This window comes from Amia ocellicauda, chromosome 18 (genome assembly GCF_036373705.1).
Source record: "Amia ocellicauda isolate fAmiCal2 chromosome 18, fAmiCal2.hap1, whole genome shotgun sequence".
Lineage (NCBI taxonomy): Eukaryota > Metazoa > Chordata > Actinopteri > Amiiformes > Amiidae > Amia > Amia ocellicauda.
The window spans coordinates 5,991,888-6,014,933 of record NC_089867.1 but is presented as its reverse complement, the minus strand read 5'-3'; the positions used below and the strand labels follow the sequence as shown (position 1 = coordinate 6,014,933).

At 37.9% G+C, this 23,046-nt stretch overlaps 1 protein-coding gene across 2 annotated transcripts in view; it reads right to left on the bottom strand.

The window, feature by feature from the left end:
- The window catches only part of carmil1 (capping protein regulator and myosin 1 linker 1), a 103,635-nt gene that overhangs the window by 61,184 nt on the left and 19,405 nt on the right, over positions 1-23,046 (bottom strand). For both annotated transcript variants that reach the window (XM_066691513.1, XM_066691514.1), the window contains exons 3-6: positions 7,807-7,857; positions 5,156-5,215; positions 3,360-3,481; positions 1,300-1,397 (exon numbers count right to left, since the gene is read on the bottom strand). In XM_066691513.1, the coding sequence (XP_066547610.1) occupies positions 1,300-1,397; positions 3,360-3,481; positions 5,156-5,215; positions 7,807-7,857 (331 nt within the window). The remainder of the gene's footprint in view (positions 1-1,299; positions 1,398-3,359; positions 3,482-5,155; positions 5,216-7,806; positions 7,858-23,046) is intronic.

Here is a 23,046-nt window from a genome sequence, read left to right as displayed (position 1 = left end):
CCATTGCAAAGGAGGTGGGGGGAAAAACATTCACCCAACCGTGGAAAAAATAAATAATCTCCCAGCAGCTGCAGTATTTTTAGCTTAACCAGCTGCTGGCACTGTATGGCAGTGTCGCCTGGAGTTAAAACACACATAATAGAGGCAGGAGCAATGTCAATAGGTACAGGAAATGTGAGAGATATGTGCTTGCGTGTACATGTTGCTTTCCCCTCTGCTACAGCATCACTCATTGATTGTATTATTTATGAGGCTCACATCTTCAGACTGTAAAACACTGCAAACCACAGTACTGTCAATCCGGTGTTTGTATGTATAACCAAATATTGTTTTCTTATAAAGCAACATGTATTTATAAATACACCCTTAATAAGACAGTGTATATGAAATACATGGTAATGATGTAATTATACTGTTTTCCTATGATGTCAAAATGTGATAATGTCATAATCTAAATGTCATTCTTGATTGTCAATTCAGGTCAAATTAAATAGAAAATAAGCATAAAAATAATTTCCTCTCATAGATATCTGAAGATGATTGAGGAATGCTTTTGAAATAGTAAATCAGAGAAGGTAGGAAAAAAGCTTCATGTGAGAAAAAATATATTTTTTTAATGGCATTCCACATTGTGACTGAAAATTGCTGCCGAGATCTGACTGTAATGTATGAATTGGATGTCAAGAACTGCCATTTCTCATCTATATTAGTTAGTATTCGTTTGCTGGCTCTGGATCTGAAATTTTATGTGGATTAATTTGTTTCATGGACCAGCTCCAGTGACCTTTGAACCTCCAGAGTTCAACGGCTCAGTAATACCACTGAAAAACACTGATGGAGAAGGACAAGCATTTCAGTGCCTGTGCGTGTCTGTACTGTAGCAGTGGAGAAGCACTGTAAAACCCTACACAGTTGTAGACTAGAGCATTAGCAGCCTTTATCTGAACCAACAGTTTCTAACTCATTAGTTTAGTCAATATTATTTATATATAAATCAACTGATTTCTACAGTGTTGCAGACATAGGAATTGTCTCCTGTCTCTTCCAGTGCAATCTATTTTTTTTTTTGTATTTGTACTAGTACTCACTAGGCTGAATGAATGTCCAACAGATTTCCTAAGTATATAATGGTTAATCAAGTATAGTTTGATACACAAATAAGCAAATGTAAATTGTAAAATAAGGGTTTCAAAAGGAAAGGTGCTAGTTTATTTTGTCTACAACGATATGTAATAAAAAAAAACTATAGAGAAGACAACACGTTTTGTAGGTTCCATATATACAAAACATTTTTTTTACCACAAGGTCCCGATTCAGCCACACTCTGGTTGTCCCACAAGGCTTGCATGTTTACGAGGCGTTCTGGGGGCTCCATTGATAGCTTCTTCATGATTTTTCTGTCAAACACAAAACAAAAACCATCAGCAATCAGCAAACACAGGGAAAAAACAGCTGATCTCTTACACATCAAAATGAAAAACATGCCATGCTTGTCAGAAATTAATACTGAGTATATCCTTGATGTGGACTGATCATGAAGTAAAAGAAATGCTTTAATTAACAGGTTTGTAAATGACAATGTTATATTACACCAAGTCATAATAACTGTTAGTGTGCAATCCTAATGGTGGTTGTTGCGGTGGCTACAATTAACACCAGAGCTTGCTGCCAAAGCTAAAGCTTTGAGCTCACCATTCATTACACGATTACAAGGAACAGGCTTTCATAATTCTGGCCCACCTGTGCGGTTATGAGGTCAGCCAAGTCGCAAGCTGTTTTGAGATTTGCGGTTGTTGAACTGAAAGTTTCAAATACAGTTACTAGGTGCTTAAATTGGTGATAAACTGAGATATAGATAGGTTGACTGCAGGAACTGTTGGCCAGTGTGGTGGGCAGAATATTATGCTGGCACCCTAGTGTTACAAGGTCTATACTATACCAACAATATGGCTAGTGAAAGCTTAAGTACCTAGAGCTTCAGAAAGGTTTTCCACAAGATCATAAAACTTGACATTGGGGAGATATTGGAGAAAGAAAGCGAGTGTACAGTTTTTCCACAATGGAACCGGATTCCCCAGACTCGTACAGACACTTATTTAAATCAATGAGTCGCCGCTTTTTGGCCTATATTGCTGGAAGCAGGCATAACGCACAGAGATTAAATTTCCTGCTTTTCACACAGGCAAGAACAAAAATGAACTGGCAGGAAAGAAGGCACGATGGAGTTTGATTTGCATGTACAACTGAGAGCTGTTTTTGCATACAGCCTGGAATAGAAGAGCCTTGAAAAGCAGAATCTTGGACATCTAATAATGACAGTGCAAGATCCAAACACCTTTGCTCAGGTAATACAAAGGTAACAAAATGGAAAATATTCAATTAAATCAATTAAAAATCTATTAATTGATGTGGATAAGCCACCAATGCACAGCCATGCAAGGCGATTCAGGAGATCTTTGTTTCTCAGTCTTAAGTTTTGATATATTTTAACATTTGTTTCCCCTTCTCTGCTGCAAAACTCAATATTTCACCACAAAGCCAAAACCCATTTCTCTTTTCACCCAGTGATAGTCAGGATTTCTCTTACCCTTGCTGCCCCTGGAAAAAACACCATGCTAAACCACTGCTGCACAATTCTGTGTGAGGTCTCTCAGTAAGGCCTCACAGAACACCTTCCCAATTTGCATGCTGTTGGAAGCAGACAATACCCCATGTCTACCCCATGGGATAGCAAGGGTTAAGGTTACAGCAACCTTGGAGTCTCCAGACAATCCCCAGAATTCATGAATGGGTGAATTGCCAGTTGTCCCTTTAACCTTACACAGATCATGGTGTGTTGGTTTAGCAAGACGTGTCCCTGAAGACCCGTGTGGCGTTGCAGTCTGAACTGTGCTTTGATCCATCCCAGAACTGTACTTTGAATATTTAAATGGTGCAATAGAGGACCAAACTAGACAACATGCTTGGGAATTCCTCTGGCAGGGTCACAGATGGAGAGACAGATTATTATTATTTTTTTATGTCCAACGATTATGTCTACCACACTATGGATGTTTCAATATAGATGCGCAGATAGGCCTATATTTGGGAAATTAAGTATGAGAATAAAATAACTATTCAAATCAAAAGCTAGAGAGTATGCAGATTATCTATACACACCCAGTTTTATCTCTAATCAGTCAAGTCAAATCTTTACAGTTTGGTCTAGACAGAATCATAGTTCATGAAGCTATAAACAGACAATATTTACAAACTGATTCATCTCCATGTGTATATACTTTTTCACAAATTCCTGCTTTTGTTGTTAAAGACATGACAGCAGCAGAGACAGGTTGAGAAGACACTCAGAGACCACCTACATGGGAGACAGACCAGGGCATATCCGTCGCAAGCAGTTCCCTATGTGTGCTACCACTTCATTCACGTCTTCGGTGGATGCCAGCTTCAGAGAGACAATGCCCCGTTCATACTCCACTACCAGCTGCAGGGGAAAAAAAAGTGTGGTAAACTGCCTTGAACAGAACAAACAAAATCACCTTACAAATACCTTTTCATTAGAAGTTTACATTGTGATGGAAAAAATTTACCAAGTCCCCTCAAGGCTTTGTCCTTAAGATACATATAGCAATTCCAGTTGAGTCCTATGCCAGGGTTACTAAATAAACAGGAGGATTCAATCGTCTCAACATTTTCCTGGTCATTTCAAAGTAGAAAGAAAAGCCACTAGTGACAAACAGGTCATGTTCTCCTCCAGCTCAATCTTGCTTCAGTTTTCCAAATGCCACAAAAGCTCTATTAAAAGAGGAAAATACCTGATGTAAAAAGAAAAAAAAGGTGGTGTGCGAGTTTGCTTTTCTACTATAATGTTGAGAGAAAAAACACATTAGACATACATCTTAATTGCCTTGTTGCGAGTCCAGTGCCATGTCAAATGTATTGTTCTGAAATGTATTTTCTTGAAAGAAGTTATATAATGAATAACTGTATCCATCCTTGCATCTAGCACAGCAAGAATGACTATGTAGTCAACGACAAAGATTTTTCCTTGCCCGTCCCGCAGCTTTCAACATGAACCGTCTAAAAGGCAATTTCTTTGATTAGCTATGGTCAGATCTTGAGGTATTATCCGTCACCATCTGTACTTGCTGCAATCGAAATTGGCTTAGAAAAAGAGAAGCTCCTCCAACGGTTTTCAAGATGCTGATAGCATAAGCCTGAGACAATTTAAACTCCTTAAAGCACTATTAATTGGTTTAAGAGATACTGAGTGGGCACAACAGGAGATTATAGATGGTGTTGGTTAATGTATTTCTGTCACTCAGCAGAAAGTAAGTCACCTAAATGATCTGTAAAACTCTAATCTACATTAAGAAAATGCAATTCAATTACTCTGAAATCCTGGGTTCTTTTTTTTTTGTTTGTTTCTCAGAGGACTTGAAAGAGCCAATGAATCACATCCACCCGGCGCATGTTAGGTATTGTTTGTTGAATATGACAGCACTGAGTAAACCAGACTCTTACTCCATTAAATAAAAAGCCAATTGTGGATATTAAAACACATTTTATTCTAGCATCTTCTAGCAACACCAGAAACAAAGGCGGAAAAAACATAATAGACTCTTTTATAGACAAATTAAGAATCATGGAGAACCCTAATCAACTGTAGAATACCACTGTATATCTCATCTGTGACAAAATGTGATGCGTTTTAACAAGCTTTCCAATGGTATGCTAAAATATCCTTTCAAACCACGCCATGCAAGTAACCTAGTTCTGTTTCATACATCACAAGGAAGTGAAATGTTCAAAGAATTTGGGGTTTTGTATTGTTTAAAATGTCTGTACATGTTTAAAAGTGTATTACCTTGTAATATGCTGATATTAAAATGTTTGCATGTAATTATTTCCATCCTTTTTGGTGCTTTATTATGCAATGGGATTGGGTGTTGTCTACTGCATTGTTTTCCCCTCTCTTATTGCAACAGTGTTATGGAATAAAGTGTTGAATCATAATGGGTTTTTGGGATCTGTTAAAAGTCTGCCCTCAAGCATTTACAGCAGATGATCAAAACCCTAGCCAGTCACACAAGGCATAAACCCTAAAGAGAACTAACCAGAGCACATTTTTAACAGGGATAAATTAAGTTTTTCTTACCTGACCAGGCTTGTTACAGCTGATTCCATGAATTTCAAAATAATTGAAGGTCTGTTCAAGCTGAAATGGAATTAAAGATAGTAAATACACTATACTTACAAATGTAAAAATCAGAAAGTCATGAGGAAAGGAAAAAAAAATTAACTTAAGGTGTAAGAAGATAGAATGGTCAAAAGCTGTATTTTAAGTAGATGTGTCTTAAGGAGGTGTCAAAAGGTGCTAATGCCACTTTGGGAAAGGAATAAAGCAGCAACTTTATTACCCTCATAATCTTGTAACATTACATGCAATTAGGAGCAATACTTAGATATAGTGGGAGCATATTGTGCTGGTATAACTATTCCCCTGTCTCTGCTATTACATTGCTCTGTCATTCACTCCCAGTATCAGATTCATGATTTAAATTGTAGGCTGACATCACTTTCAGGATTTACACACTTGATTTTAATAATCAATTAATCAACACCCATTAATAAACTGAAGAGCATGTCTCTGCACCGATTTGGGACTTTTAAAGTAGGCCCATGAAATTGTGAGAAATTAGACATGAAAAAGGATAATTCCATTACACAGGATGGAAAACAATATCCAGTGTCATCGGAAGTGCCTAATGAAGAACCTTCAGGACAGTATGAATATCAATTCTTCGTTGTCGCCAGGGGCAGAATAACGCTGCGCTTATGCTCAGGGTACGATTCGGCGGTGGGGACGTTTTAAAGCACTTGAATCAGGCCTCCCCGCCACAGAGAACACAGAACGCTTGTAAAGAGAAATCTCACTGGGATGCCGAGGGATTGAGCTGTTGTACTGCTCTCAGAAAGGAAAGTGAAGGAAGCCAAACTAATCCAGGAAAGCTCTCTTCCTGAGCTGGGGGAAGTACGGCAAATACTTCACCCTGTGCTTATTTTCCTCTGTTGTCTGTTATGTTTTTTATACGCCTCCCTAAGGGCTACTTCAAGTCCAGGAGAAAAGTGAGTCATACAAACGCTGCCAGAGTTTCGAGACGAGTAACATTCTCTTACGCTTAACGCATTGACATAACATTTTCCCTGCTAATTGTTTACAATCAGTTCTTTGCTTCATTATATGTAATTAATATCTAGCAGGTTTTTCCTGGCTCTCGTCCTCTCCCAAACACAACAGCATGAACTTTAATTGAAACTCTTGTATATCTGTTTTGTTTGCTGTACTGTTGGTAGTTCGAGTGATGCTCAGATTTCTTTAGTCGGATGCAACTGAAAAAAGCCTTTGTATATGCAAATGATGCTACTCAATATCATTTTATCTACCAATTATAGGCTAGAAGTGTATAATAATGATTAAGTATGGGTACTTTTTCTCACAGGGATGTCATTATCAAATGTTGTTAAAAAACTAAAGAGAGATATAAATACTAGAATTAGTTTAAAAATATATATCTATCCACAATCTGGAAAAGCTGCCAGTGACAGATGGTTGGAGCAGGCTCAAATATGAATCGGGTTTCAAATATTGATGGCTTTCAGGAGTCTTTGCAGATTGTAGGGTGTTACTGTAGTAAAAGCAAATCCTCTCTTTAGCAGCTGACTGAAATTGAACTATAGGAAAGTGAAACTGAGCTAAACAAAGTAATGAAACACTGCCCTGCTAAACCACCTGAGCGCTGCATATAGCAATGATCAAATCGAAAGGAAGCTGCATGAACTTGCTTCGAGGCATGATAGTGTCAGACCAATTCCCAAATTTCACAAGCAGGCTCAAGCACGCCTGCGGTACTAATCTGGAACCAGGCAAAAGGGAAATCCAACACAGAGGTCTCGTTTTATAGACAGTTTGGTTCACCTTCTGTACAGTGAAGGCAGACTGCATATAAATGAGAGATAGTTATGTTTTTTTTTTTGTCCGGTATTATTTACAAGTCCTAACATCTTTGTTTCATAACACCATGGATTAGGTGCAGGGAGTTACACCATCTACCCAGCATTGGCCAAACACCTCAAGACATCTATAGTAGGAGTTTTTCAGTGAAAGTGAGTAAAAAATACATTTCTCCAGGCTGTAATTAGTATACAGACAAGTTTAATGTGCATAATCAATGTTTATAACTGTGTTTGCAATAGGCTAGCTAAAGGAGAGGATACAGTAAAAACAAAAAGAAGAAATCTAATGTTACAGAATTTCATATAAGCTTTTTCTTTCATGCTACTTTGCCACATATGTCACATTTGTGTGTTTTCCTGCTCCTGATATCAATTTTATTTCCTATTCCAAGCTGGATTAACCACAGGGCAAAACTCCTTCTGCTTACAACACACTGAAATGGAGCCTCAGGATCTGGGTGCCCAATCATGGTAAACATGCCCATGGTGCGATTTGTTTTTAGCATATGCTGAGTTTCTGCCCATTCTTACAATGGCCACAGTCATTGAGACATGCAGTAAAAAGAGTGTAAAATTGGCACCAGTGCTCACAGGGTTCGTTACGGGGGAAAGCATAGGCAAATCAATCTATGGTGGATTCTATTTCATTGCCTTGATGATTGGGATCAAAAACATTGCACGTTGATTTGTTTTTTCCATTAAAATCTCTTAAAGAAAGACACCAATTATATTCCTGATGAAAGCCTGGGATTCTGGGATGGTCCCGAATAAGAAACACATGAGAGCCCTTACCTTTGTTGGGATGCGTGCTGTCAGTATATAGGCGCGATGGGATGCCAGTGCCTGCAGGAGACAGAAAACAAAACAAGGTCAAATACAACTGGACAATAGTGCAAAGCAAAATGAACACAATGCACTGCAAATAAGCAGGCAGAAGCAGCTGGATGAGGGGAATGCACTTCTAATATTATAACCTTAAATTAATTTACGCACTTCATTTACCACACCACATAATAATCTACACAATATATTTCCTGGTAGATAAAGCATCATTAGTTTACAACTATAACGTTAGTTCAAATTTCAGAGAAGGCATTTTTAATACACGTGATTGGGTATTTTGTCTGACTGCACATCCCTCTCTTACCTTTTCATAAAACTGTTAAAAAGAACCTTTCACAATGAGACAGTGTTCAGATAACCATGGCCCCACTGTTCTTGTACTGTAGTTTTTTTGTGTGCTTTTTTTTTTAACCACCTGAACAACTGAACTGAATTTGATTGAATCTTTTAACCTGACCATCATGTAGACAGTGTTGTGTGATCATGTCTTTTATTCAGCAATGAAAGCAGCTAAATTGGATTCAGTGTCAGGAATAAGTAAGGCATTTAACTTCAGTGCATGGAGACAGTCTCAGAAAAGGTATACTGAAAAATAAAAATGTATATTATCAGAGAGGCACACACACTACTGATCATTCACCCACAATCCTTACCTTGCTTTAAATTAAAAACTTTTTTATTTTTACAGATTATATGTTTCTCGAATCGTTTCAAAATGAACCTGGAATTTAGCAATGTGCTCTTCCCTGGGATTAATTGTTAATGTTTTACTGCTACAACTGTGAGGGTAAGCAGACAAAACAGAACTCCACCTATGATTAGGGCAGGTGGAAGTGAAAAGGCCTAGAGGGCATAACAATTAGAAATGAGCAGTTAAAGAAGAAGTAGTGGCACAATCTACAAAGAATAACCAACTTAATTAACAGCAGCAGCAGCAGCCTCAGTCAAAGGCCTCCCACTTGCCTAAAACAACGGAAAATCAGACTGAATTTCACTGTTTTAGACAGAACCATGACACAGAACCAAAGGACTTGAAGTGCTTCAGCAACAGCATGTCAAATCTGGGAAAATGTGGTCAAGGAGGTTTTATTATATTGGCTTTTGTCCCCCCAAGGGTTGACACAAAATAGAGCCGACAAGATTAGTTATATGTATTAATATCTCAGCATGTATTTTAAGTTTTCCAAATTCCCATATCTGTAGTGCAATGTGTAATGCTTTTTAAAGATTGGCAGTTGACACACTTAAAACACCGACTGTATTAATGAAACTACCAAAAAGCTAATAACAGGATTACTCTTAAATCACTATTCAATAGACATAACTCCTAACATAACAATAGAGATAAGGCCTCCTTCTGTTTCTTTGTCCTAGGTTGCTCTCAGCACTGTTGTGGAGATTAAATCGCTAATACCTGGGGAATCCATGACCCTGGGCCACCTTAAATTTAGTCCGGCTTTTCAGACACCCTGTTCACACCTGCAGTTTTAGGAGGCCCAAGTGTGTCACATAAGAGGGCGAAAAGCCGGCCTAAACTAAATGCATGCCGGGAATAAACAAATCTGCTCAAACAAACCAGTGACGCAGGACATTAGGTCTGCTTACAGGTGTATGCGATGTATTTATAATCACAACTTATTACTATTTATATATAATATTTATATATGCATTTTTATTTTCCTTTTATCTTGGTTGGGCGAGTACTTGATACCCATCGAAAGAAGCCTATGTGACGCTTCTATAGTTTTATCCTCCATCCACATTGTAAACAGCGCTTTCATTTCTGCATCGTACCAGTTGTTTCCTCCAACGCGGGCATTTGTGATTGTACTGCTGAGCTCAATATAATCGCATTTCGGATTGGATAGTAAACAGCTGGTCTCGTTTTAAAATGCACTGATTTAAATGGAAATCTGCTTCGGTTAAATTTATATCATTTTAATGCAAAATTCGGATAATTAATAAAGTTACCTGGTCCCGTTCACAATTTCACAATGCAATTTTCAGGTGTAAAATGCATACTGTTACATTTCAGACTTCAATCATACTTAGTACAAAACAATAGCAAGTTTACCAGCTACACACACTTTTAACTGACCGAGTAGTTTGAACTGTTTACATCATTATAACTCATTACTTAGCATATACTTTTTAATATATATATATATATATATATATATATATATATATATATATATATATATATATAAGATGTGAGCTAGCGAAATGTATCTGTACATTTAAGGTTATAGATCGATATGACATTCAAACAATACAGAGACAATACTGTGTCCTGCAGGGGTGTAGCTGTTTTGGCGCTGTGTTTATTCTGCGGTGGCGAAGCGGCGTCTCCTTTGAATCAGGGCTTGAGTTGTGTCACACGCTGATGCTGCACAGGGCCCGGCGCGCTTACATTCACATTTAGGCCGCCTCAAGAGATTTAGGCCGGGTCAAAAAGTGGGACTAGTTTTGACCCGGCCCAGGTCCGACTTAAACCTAAGACCCCGTTCACATTCGAGTTAAGGCGTCCCCTGGGCCAGCCTAAATCTCAAATGTGACCGGGGTCCATGACAGTCCTGGAATGTGGGCGATCCTATTGGACAGACAAGACAACGGTCATGTTTCCATTTGATCTCATCTGATTCTTACCCTGCATATTCATCTGATCACATTCCAAGTAACATTTTTAGCAGGGCCAGAGAATATTTACATGCTTATTCCTTTTTGCTGATGCTACTTAAACAACAAATGATAATAAAAGGCACAAAAACATGTCCCTCCCCAATGCAAATATGGTTGTGAGTCTGACAAAACTAACACCTGTAATGTAGGAGACAAGAACCTGTTCCTACTTGTAATCCACAATCTATTGTCAACTTTAGCACCTGAAATGAAACAAAACTCTCCCGTCAGAACTTGTTTCACTCCTCATAGAGCTTCACTTATCACCAAGACAACAAAGGCCCATATGAAATATTATGTTACCACTTGAAAGTGTACATGGCAAGGATACAAAGTCTTCCCCATTTCAATAACAAACAGTATTCATAAGCAGACGAGTTGCTCAAAAGCTTTAAAGTTAGGTGACATGAAAAAAGAGCCTGATTGCACAAAAAAGAGAGAAAGGATATTTGAGTACCACGTTTCCTCGGATGCAGCTTATACATGTGATGCAGTCATTCATATAACCAGAAGGAAGTGGGCCAAGACTTTATTGCTGGACAAACTTTCAGTGAATGTTCTGTCTCGTCCTTCAGTTTCTTGAATTTGAATTTGAATTTTAAAGAATCCAAAAGATGTGCTTGATAAATACTGCAAAGAAATCTACATGTTCAATATTATATCATTGTGGCAGCCTCTTTTTCTATGGGTTAATACATCTCTAAGCTGTTGCTTTACAAGAGTGGAGAAAGGATCACATTTTAGTAGCTGATAAAAATACAGGAGCATTTCTAATTAAAATGTTTTACTTGAGAGCCTACAGATAATGATACAGCATCTATGATAAAGGTTCAATTACAGGGGAGGAGAGTCAAGCGTTCGTAACCAGCAGCTATAACTTACATTTCAGTGATCTGCTTTATTTATCCAATACAATAAGCGACAAAACAGTAGCTACAGTCCTTTCAATTCGGGAGTCGCTGTTCTTTTCAGGCACTGTATTCTCATGTCTGCTGTGATGATTCATACAACTTTTAAGATTGTGACTAAATAGTTCAAAGTCTGATGAAGTAATTTACTAAAACTGTGCTGTTTAAAGAAGTCCTGGGGACTGCTGTCGGTCCAGACTGGAAAGATTAAACAAAACGAAAAAATAATTCTGAAAAATATTAAAACAAACTTAAATAGGACATAAATATTCCCAGCCGAAGACTATTATATGCGATATGTTGAAAGATACTGCAGAAATAATACAAATATATGTATTAGATATATATAACCTATAATGCTAGCACTTTAAAACTCGTCCCACTGTGGATGATTTTCATAACATTGTTATAGAAGAGCTAAATTCACATAAAGAAGTGAGGCATTGTCACAAATCTTGCAGGCTGCTTATCTAAGAATTAACAAAAGCAAATATAATACTTCCTTATTTTCTACCACTTGCCATTTGTGTTTCAACTTTTACAAAAGGGATGGTAAATGTATCACGCTGCAGTTTCATGGCAACCCCCAGTGTATAACTTCATAATTTGATGGGATGTCCATTTATTATAAAGTGTGTAGTTACAAATGTAAACTATGCAGTGTCTATGTTTTGAAAGGATTAGAGACTTTGTGTTTTATTTAAGTGTTTATGTAAAGTATTAACCCCCCATAAAAAAACATACATGGATGAAGCAGGAAGGGGATCCATCAGAGAACTCTCACATAGCTGGTCAAACACACTCCTGATGTGGTATTCTGTGACATCCATTTCTCCACTTGTCCACCTGCATTTAACAACAAGATTGCTCCATGGGGTTTCTTTATTGCTTGTAATCTGATGCCTGTTGGGGGCTATAAAGTTGATGTTACAGACAGTAAGCAGCCAGGTGCACTAAACAGCATATACCACACAGTAAGGCCAATAGACCGGATAAGGGAAAATATGCTGTATTTAATAGTTATGTTGTTGACATGCTTATGGTGTTTTAAGCCAGTGGCCCATGAGTCATAACTTACAGATACAATGGTCTTCAAATAAACTATATGAGTTGAGTCTTGAGGTTTTAAAGCTGGTACAGTTCAAGCAACACCTCATAATAATAAATAATACCATATGCTTAGTACAGCAGAGATCATACACATGGGTGTCCAATATTTTCTTTCCTCTTTTCACCACATTAACTACCAAGTGGACCAAGGCATCAATTGGACCATAAGCTTTACCCAGTGCAACAGCACTGAGCTTGCCAGAACCCTTGAATGCTTTTAATGTCATCTCCAAATGAAAGCAAGGCTGTATTGAAAAACCTGAGAGTCTGCTGCTCCAATCTCCAAAAACAATGATAGGTAAAACAAATGAATATATCTTAAGAATAAAGGTGGGGGAGAGAGAGATTTCAAAATGGAGGGTGATATGAGCTTAATGAGCAAGGAGGGTACTTCAGCTGCTCCAATATTCTGTCAAAAACAAAGAACTGCATTATCTGTGCTGTCAAACACAGGAACGCATCCTCCACGCACTGCAGTTGCCATGGTTACAAGATTATGATTATTTTTTTCTCTCCATATGTGCAACTTCAGCTGGATTAAATAAAAACATTAAAAATTGGATTTGCCGCCATATAAAGGCAAGCCATACAAAATCACTTCCAAATTGAATCAGAGAAGAGAACTGCTGACAAGAGTAGGATTTTTGTCCTGGAATGACCTCCTGCGAAGCACACAGGGCCAGGGCACCGCTGAAAACCAACTCCCTGCAGCCTGACATCTCCGGACGATATCATCTGAAGATCACACCAACCAGAATTGCAACCAGAAAAAGACCCTGTAAAGCCACAAGCTTGTCTCCTTTCCCACACCAATGACCCGGAAAATAACAAAAGCAATCTTGATACGTCATTGATAGGCCAACCGTGTCAGCTTGCCTGACCAGCGGCCTAACCAGGCGTTTGTCGAATCACTAATGGCCTCCACACTTCATTGTTCTACATTAATTCTTAGGTTGCACCTGCTGCTTAACTGAAAGCGAAAATAGTGCCCAAAAGAGAGTATTTTTCCTGGTCATGACGTACACACGCCCTTTTTGGGAACTATTTTCATCTTGAAAGAGAACCATTACTGTGCATACATTTCCCTCTTCCCTGACAAACAGCACAGTTCTTCAGGCGTAGTACAAGTATACAGTGTGCGCACCTGTTTTGAGCAAAGCCGTCAATTAATTTACCACGTCAGTTCGTATCAATGACGGTGACAAACGATGCCGTCTCACTGCTGATGGAGTCCTGTCAGAATCCCTAAGAGCACAGATGATAGGGCTGTCTGCAATGGTTTGTTCCCACCAGCCATTTGAAGGTAGTAAAAAAAGAATAGCTAAAAACAAGGCGTTTTGGGAATTGTCAGATGATTAAATTTTTTTCAGTTGGTAGACTCAGCTGGAATGTGATAAATCACAGGTACAACAATGTGTCCTTGCTCAGTGTAACAATAAAATCAGCCATTAAAATCACACATGATCGTGTCTCTGCTCTCTAATACACTGGAGCACTACATGAGATATATCCACATGGATGGTTTTGCTTCAACCATGAATGTGCATTGACTGAACACCTCCAAACAAGACCAAAGTAAAGTGTGCTGTACCCAATTCCCTTTCTGTCTACTGCTCATGGTATCCAGTCACAGAACTTTAACTATTTTCATGAGCACAAACATTACTATTGAACTATGATACTCCAAAGTCCCCTTAGGAGCTGTCCTGGCTGGTACATTTGTATTTGTCTCTAAGGCAAGTCTTGTTCATATATAGATATAAAGGGACACCTAATGATCAGAATACATTTCATAACCCTGCAAATGGAACCCTTTGAATGAAAGAACAAAGGTTGGGGCAATTCAAATAATGTTTAATTACACACTTGGGCAACCAGCCCCACATGCAATCAGAAAGAAGATAACAGAAACACAATCTCTGACTGTTATCTGACTATCATATACAACAGAGGCTATGTTATACCTGTCAAAAAGGGGAATGAAAATAGCTACTAAAAGTCTAGATGATGAAAGTGCAAAATGTATACAAGACTTTTTATATTGATTTATATAGTCATTGTAGGGACAATGCCAGGGTGTACCTAACTAGTCAAATAAAGGAATGATTGACCGATTGATCTACTCTTAAATCAACAGAGATTTGGACTCTATCACACCAAAACTTAATGGCATACAAAGTCCAAGAACACAGGCATTGGGAATGCATACACAGGGCCAGCAATCAAACCAGAAAGAAAATCTACAAGGTCAATACAGAGATCTCAAAACAGAAAAAGTAAACTTCCACTTTCTCATGAAGCTCTATGAATACTTTACACTGTGCCACAATTTAATAATCCTTTTACTGCATGCATCTTTCACATCTCAGTTGCTCATAATATGAGAGATAAAAGGTGACTGGACTGTCTGCGTTTTATTAAGAAAGTGAAAAAACTATCTGCAGGTATTGTGACCTTGGTAACGAAAAGACAGACCAAATACCAGACAAAGCTGTTGGACAACTTTCATTTCTCCTGTCCAATGCACACTTTCCTCTCTTTAATCAGGCAGCTTGGGCAGATTGTTAGCATAATTCCAGCCTGCCTGGTAAACACAATTCCAAAGAGTCAGTCAGGCACAGAAACCAGGGAGTCAAATGTCTAATTTATTCCCTATCAGGCTGTTTGGAGCCAAGCCCATTTTCTAGTTTCCACAGTCAAGCCCAAGGCAGAGGTGACATGACGGGCTTATGGCAGATCTATAGTTAGTGAAGTGTGCCAGATAGTTTAGAGAGCGCTATTCCCTCACACAGTCTTCTGGAGCGCCAACACAATGGATGTTTTGTTGTTTTTCTTCTTTCAACGCCCCTGGCATATCACAGCACAGTGACCTATATTTAGACTAAAATAAATTCAAAAATCCTGGACAGACTGCACCCTTAACCAATCCGATATCTAGTACAATTAACTGTAAAATATACCCCTATAAAACCCGATTGCACGATTTACAGCGTTTACCTCGTCTGTCGGCCTGCCTGTAATCACCACTGATAAGCCGCACCTATTTCTTAATTACTGTATGTGATGGATATATAATGATGATGAATCCAGCTACACCATTTCTCGAGTCGTACCTCCATGAAATAACATGTTGGCTTTATTCCCACTGCAAACAGGATTTCATCATTACAGGCTGCAAGTTTTGTAAAATATAAATATTCTAGCCGTTTTACTGCCATTTTGTGTTTGTTTGCATGTGATATAGGGAGACTAACCTTTTTTGCCAAAGAGTTTGCCAGTTGAAATGCCCTGTATCGCTTTTGTGTCAACAGATCTATTGCAAATGTACAGCCTTACACCTATGAAGTCTAACGTGCAAAGCTGTCAATTTAAACACGAGGAGTAACAGGTCTCGACTGATCCTCACAACACAACCCTCAGGTATTTTGTTCCCGGAGGCTTTGTTTGTTTTGAAAAAATCAACAAGGCTAACAAATAATTAATATATAATTATAAATCCTTCTTGCCTAATAACAACATGGAAAACAAATGCACCACTTTAGCATTCAGTACCAGTACCATTTCCCATATATTATCCCTCGGTTTTCCCTCTGAGAATTTGTAGGTTTGACAGCAAAACAGCGTGGCTTTAGCTCCAGCTGGTCAACAGGCAAGTCCTGTACTGGTGTACTGATAAAGCACTGCACAACATGTCAAAGCTGAAGTCATGAAGTACTTTCCAAACCTCAGTTGGTTTATTGTTCTCTAGGGCACTGGTGCACTCTTACAGTTTTATAACTGCCAGTCACATACTGAAGCGCTCATGGCTCTGTAATCTAAATGAATGCACAGGTGCAGACGTATCCTCATTTTTGCAGCTGTTGTGGCGGTTGTGGTTTAGGGAACTAAAAATCAAATACAAATACAATACAATACAAATCAGTCGACTGTCATTCGCACCAGTTCGATGCACACTATCACTTTTTGAAGAGTCTCCCTAATAGTGTGTTCCCAATTACAAACGGATACTTGTGCTTTATTAGAGACAAGTCCTATTGCCAGCCCCTTCACTCTCTGAACAAAATCCTCGTAAGTAATTAATTTGTACCATTATTTTCTCTCTAGTCCTCAAGCTGCTTTACTCATTAGTTCAAGGCCCAGCTATGTTGTAATGTTGGCATTTAATATTAGACATTCCTCATTGGCAATAACAGTTAATTGACACAGAACAGAACTTATTGTTCCCCTATCATCCTTATGTGTAGGGCCTACCATTTACAGTAGCACTCTGATATGGCTGATGTATAACTATTGCAGACAAAAATGTGTGTCAGGAGTCCTCAGATGAACTCTATGAATTTATAGTTTCATAAAATGAGACACGATTTTACAATTTAAAACATGCATCTTTTAGAATAGTCTTATACGGTTCCAGGTTGATATAAAATAATGTTCAACTAAATACGCTGTCTGCAGATTCAGTGTAAATGGATTATTTCACTGTAGTGCTGTAATAATACGCAATCACTTATTTTCAGACTCTAAAAGGGTGACTTTCAGGTTAAGCATAATTTTGAGACAGATAATGCTCTTAGGGATATAATGAAACAATAGACTGCCTGTGCACTGCACTTCACTTAAAGGCAAATTTACGATCCAAACTCCAAGTTTACGCTCATGAACATCAGGTGAAAAGCTATTCAATATCTACATAGAACACACAGAAATACACAGAATCAGATTTCTATTCAACTAATGAAAAGGTTTTATGTTTCTTAGGCTTTCAAACCCACCCCCGTCTCTCTGAGGATGTCAGACGTGTCAATGACCTCCGCTCCATTTTCATAATCCCATAAATATGAACAGACCCATTTAACCAGCCTTATTTCTGTATTGAAGGGGTGTATTCACAAATACCTAACCTTACACAGATTTCATATCATTTCTTTTTTTTCCTTTTTGAAGTTGTAGCCTCCAAATACAAGGATTATATTAGTCACATGTCCTGTTTGAATGCTGAACAGCAAGTTCACCAGCAGTGTGAAAAAATGAAACAAATATCGCATACTGAATGTGACAATGTCTAAGTCACTATTCGCCCCTCAGACACCGATAATAAACAGCACTTCAAAGATCAAGATACAACTTTAAATGTAAATTGCAACAATACAGCGCATTATATATTAGTTTATTTCCATTTTGGTTGGTTGTAGGAACTTCCAACTAAACTAAAATACTGTCCATACACTTGATAACTCAATAAGATAAAGAGATATGTAAAGCAAACACATTACCAGTGGGAAAAAAAGGTGGAAAATGAAGCCAGTTCTCCAGTATGTTTCATAGGTTTAGGGGATGTTCCAATATAACAACTCTTGTGATTATGTGACCAAGACAATGATTGTTTAAAAGTAAAATCAAGTCTTAAACATAATCTAGAGCTCACTGGCATGATCGAAATAGAGCTTTGTATATACTGTGGCATGACAAAAATTTACAATGAGCGTGTCTCTTATTTTAGCGGTTTCCCATTGGCTGTGTGCATTTTCCACTCCTGTAGCAGTAATTACATTCAGACTAGTGATTGTGAATGTCCAGTCACTCATTTTCAGACAACACTGCAATGACGTACAAAGGCCTTTACCCCAGAGCGCAGCAGTAGCTAACTGGCACAATGGGAATAATGTAATTGTATTATACCATACACAGCAGGATGTCCTAGCCACACCACTCCATCTCGTGCTTCCAATATTTCGAATTGTCACTGTTTTGAGAGAAAGGTCAAATAATCCTATTATATCACGGTGTGTTTTTAAAATAGCTTGCCATTATTGATATTGAAAAAATGATACACCTTTATTTTAAGAAAGTGTATCATGAGTAGTTATTATTAACTTATTATTAAGGTATAATGAGGACGCATTGAACAGATATAGATTGGCTAGCAGTTCCCAAAGTATAATCCATAGGGTGAATTATTGTATGTAATTTGGATAGAAACAGTAAAATGTATATAACTTAATTTCACTGTGAAATATACAAATATCACAGACGTTATAATTGTTAGAATAAATAAAACGCATGTATTGACAAATCAGAGAGCTATGAGACATTAACACTAGGATAACTATGCCTTTCAGAATGGCTATTTGCAGGCAATCTTACAAAAAAATACCAGAAGATTACAAAGTGGGATTTGTTCCTGGCAGTTTTTCACATGTTTTTCGTTTCCATCTGGTAAGAACACAAACATGAAAATTATTCCAACACAGTCGTGTTACAACAGGACCACAAACATTTCAGGGGCAAGGTCGGTCTCTGGAAATAAACAAGGAATACAGAGGAGAGAATTCGGTCTCCAGCTTCATATTGCTTATTATTAAAATAGATTGTCTTTTTCTGTGCACAATAGATCTAATCTGGAAATCATATTGTATTACTATGCAGGGGGAATACATAAAACCTATCAAATATGGCCTAAACAACAAACTTATTTTAGTAGTGAAAGGGTTATTGTACATTGCTTCATTCTTTTCAGAAATGTCATCTCAGCAAGCCTTGCAGGATCTAAAGAGACTGACCCTGCCACACAAAATGCATGACAAAATGCTGAGTTTCAAGAGTACAGATCATCATTGCTTGGGCTCAGGCTGGCATTGATATCAGTGAAGGACAAATAAAATAATTCACTTCAATAGGTTTGCTCTATTAAAAAAAAAAAGTTAAGAGCTTGTCGATTCACACACTGATGTGGAGTACATAGCAACCCATTCACCCATTCATAAAACATAGAAAAGTCACATATTGCCTTGGTTTAAGAAAATCCCGTCTTTGTGTGTCTGAGCATTTCTGGGTTTCACTCCACCGGAGCTCTTAATTACTAATTATTAACTTATCAGAACCAATTGAATCCCGCTCCTAAAATGTATCACAAAAGATGATGTAAGGAGACCTACAAAACCTGCTAGATTATGAATACCAAGGACTGGATTTGAAGAAAACAGACATACGCAAATACTTAAGAATGGAATCAATAAAATGGTTCTCTGGGCGCTGTTCAGCCATCTCTAGTACACCTAGATTATATTCCTTGCCTGGACATTTAGCATGTCCTCCTGGGTCTCACTTGAGCAAGGCTGCTCAGTTTGATGTGAACTATGGGTCGACCTTATTCTACCCCATGACTTGCTGTATAGTATTACATATGCTGCAGTAGTAGTAGATTTATTCGCAAATGTAACGGTCTCTAGAGTCTTGGTCACACTTCACAGCCTAACAGAGCAGGAAGAGGAGCCTACCTATTGACAAATGTCCCTGGATGATACACCTATAAAAAACAGTGCTGTTACCCACAGGTCTGGTGATGCATCAAGCAGGTTCCATCTTGACTGATAGATACCTGGAGCCTTTGTTACACTTCAGTCATCCATAACTGGCTAGCTAATGCATTAACCATGTGAGACCCATAACCATTCATCAGTTCACACATCACTGGGTGACAAAATCTAACTTTTAACAGAATTGACAAAATGTGGAGGAAAGTCATTGAAATGCAGCGTTTGTGAATGTTCTATAATAATGCATGTTAAGAAGAAAAGAAAAAAAAGCGACATAATACAAAAACAAGGTTTCCTAGCTTCACGACAGATTATTATTTTTTTCTCGTACAAAAGTGTAAGAAACATCTGACAGCTTTGATTATTAAACCAATTAGGCATTTAACGGTTCTTTGGGAAAAAATACACTAATCGGTTTACATGGAATATTTACATTAAAAGCATACGACATGGACTCGGCGCAGGCATTGAGCACATTAAAATTCAATTTTTCTAGCTCTCTGCTCGCAGGGGGATTAGTTGATCTCTTCTTGAGATTAAGGAGCCTGGCATATGCCACTACAGAATAATATTACAGCGCTTCATTGCAGTCAAACTCTGCCAAGCTGACTGTCTTAGCAGTTTCGCTGGTTTGTATTCTGCATAATTCCTTTGAAATAAAGAATTAGGTTCCTGAGATAAGACTCTGAATTCCAGGCCTTGATGACTTATTTACTAATTAGTGCAGTTTTAATGCAAGAAAGAAATCAGAAATTTGTTTTATGTTCAAAACTGATAAGGTGAATGACTGACAGATGCCTGAATAGCATATTTGAACTTCTTTGTATCAAGAGCCCTGATAAAATCTACTTGCACCCACACTTTGTAATGCTGGACACAGAGACTAAGCAGTTCATGTTCATGTTCCTATAGATCAGTCCTCGTCATACCTTGTCCCCGAGAGAACAATTCAGTTTTAAATCAGCAAGGAAAGTCACTTGGTCAGCTAAGAAAGCTGGGGGATATAAAGGTTTTTGCTGGAAATTATCTCCAAATGATCCAAAACACCCGATTAATTATTTAGAAGTAGATACACACACACAAAAAAACCTACTATAAAATCTGATGGATACAGGGCTCTCTAGGACCAGGGCTGGGGATCCCTGCTATAGATTTGAGCCTGCAAACTGACACATCACTTAATTGAGTCTCACTTATATGCAATATTTCAGATGGATTCAACCTTGAGAAAACAAGCAACTTCCTTCTCACAGAACATATTCAACTATTAACATAAAATGTTTTTTTTATTCTTCTCAATTTCTTCCCCCATCCAGAAAATCATAAGAATACACAAAATGTAAATCCTACCTCAACTTCCTGTTTTATTTCATTCACTCTTATTAAGGCATTGAGATCTTTTTAAATTATGTTTTTACAGAACAACTGTAAGGGCTGAAGCAGACAACAAAGTAATGGTCCTTCTCAGAGCTGGTTTGGTAATTATTATTATTTATTGATTATCAATGAATTAAAAATGGTTGCCTGGTTTCCACTCTCTTTATCCTTCACAGTATTGTCTCAGGAGATTTGACAGACACAGTCTTCTGTCAGGCAGCTTCTGAACCACAGAAATGCTCTTACTTTGCCATTTTAAAAGCCGTCAGTTTAACATCTCTAAACTGCAGATCCCAGAGGACATCATTATAGTTTATTAGCTGCACCTATACTCACCCCATAGCATTATTTTGAGTGTTTATACATGGTATAATATTGTGGAAAACTGATTAATTAGGGTTTGTTCCTAATGATGATGACAATTGTGTCACTGTCCAAATATTTATGGACCTATACACACACACGCACACACACATATATCATTTATATACAGTTCCCTGAAACTAACTTATAGAACTTCTATGAAATAATGCTTAAATGTAGTATTAAAACCAGGTAAACAGTGTATTTTAATGATTAAAAAAAATATTAAATATTGAACGATAACTGAGGCAGAACTGATGGGGGTGATACTGAAATAATAAAGATAATAATGAGCTCTCATTAAATTAAATTCCATAATACATTTAAAAGTGGGTTTGGCTTTTACAATAATTAAGATGAATTACAACAAGGAAAGGGATCGCATATGTCTACAGAACACAGCAGTTTACATTTAAATCAAAATCCTCCATCCCACCCCGTCTGTATATTAAAACCCATAGAAATGCAGAAAAAGGTAAGCCAAAGAAATCTGAGCTATTCCATCACACCCCCACTGTGACATTCATCAGAAAGGGTCTACTTCCTCTTGATTGTACAATAGCACCAGGTGTGCATTCCTTTGACATCTATGGAAGTAAAAAAGCGACAATTCTGATTTTCTGAACGACACACTTCAATGATAATATTAATAAAAGAACATCGGACAGAATTGTATTGGGACAAAACACCATGGTAGGTCTGAAAGAGGAACAACAACATCAACAAAAAATCAAAAGAAAAAGACAGACATGACATCACCTATGTTTTACGATTTCGACAAAGCACTATTCACTCCAATGATGCTCCTTGAAAGAGAGAGTTCAAAATCAATATCTGCGTTGCTACATAAAACCACTGGAGTTAAAGAGTATGGCAGGCCTCGGGTCTCTAAGACGCTGGTTAAACTGAACCAGTAGAAACTCTTCAAAGATGGATTGGAGGAGGGGAGGGCTGACTCATCAGGGATGTCATATCAGACTGGTGAACACAATATCAAACAATTCAGGTTAAAGCAACAGTGTTATCTCCCAAGCCCAGAGGAGAAATCACTGGTGTGGGGATAAGGCAGCTGTCTCTCGGTAAACATCCCCCATTTTCTCATTTCATAATGAAACAACTACACAAATACTCCGCGCTGACACTGACAGGCTTGCTACAGTTTGGAGATGGCAGTTTAAATAAACAAATCCGTGAAAGCTCTGAAAACACGGGCTACCAAACTACAAAAAAAAAGCCAGGAAAGACCGCAGTATTATCAGTTACAATAACACAGTTAGTTAGATTTTGGAGCGAAACAACATGTGGACCAAATTTCACCGGCCACCCACGTTTACTGAATAATTCAAAATCATGCATTTAATAGGGGCATAGGCTGCATTTTGAAAATGTTTCTCTTATATACAAGAAGGCACCTATAACACTGGATACCAGTT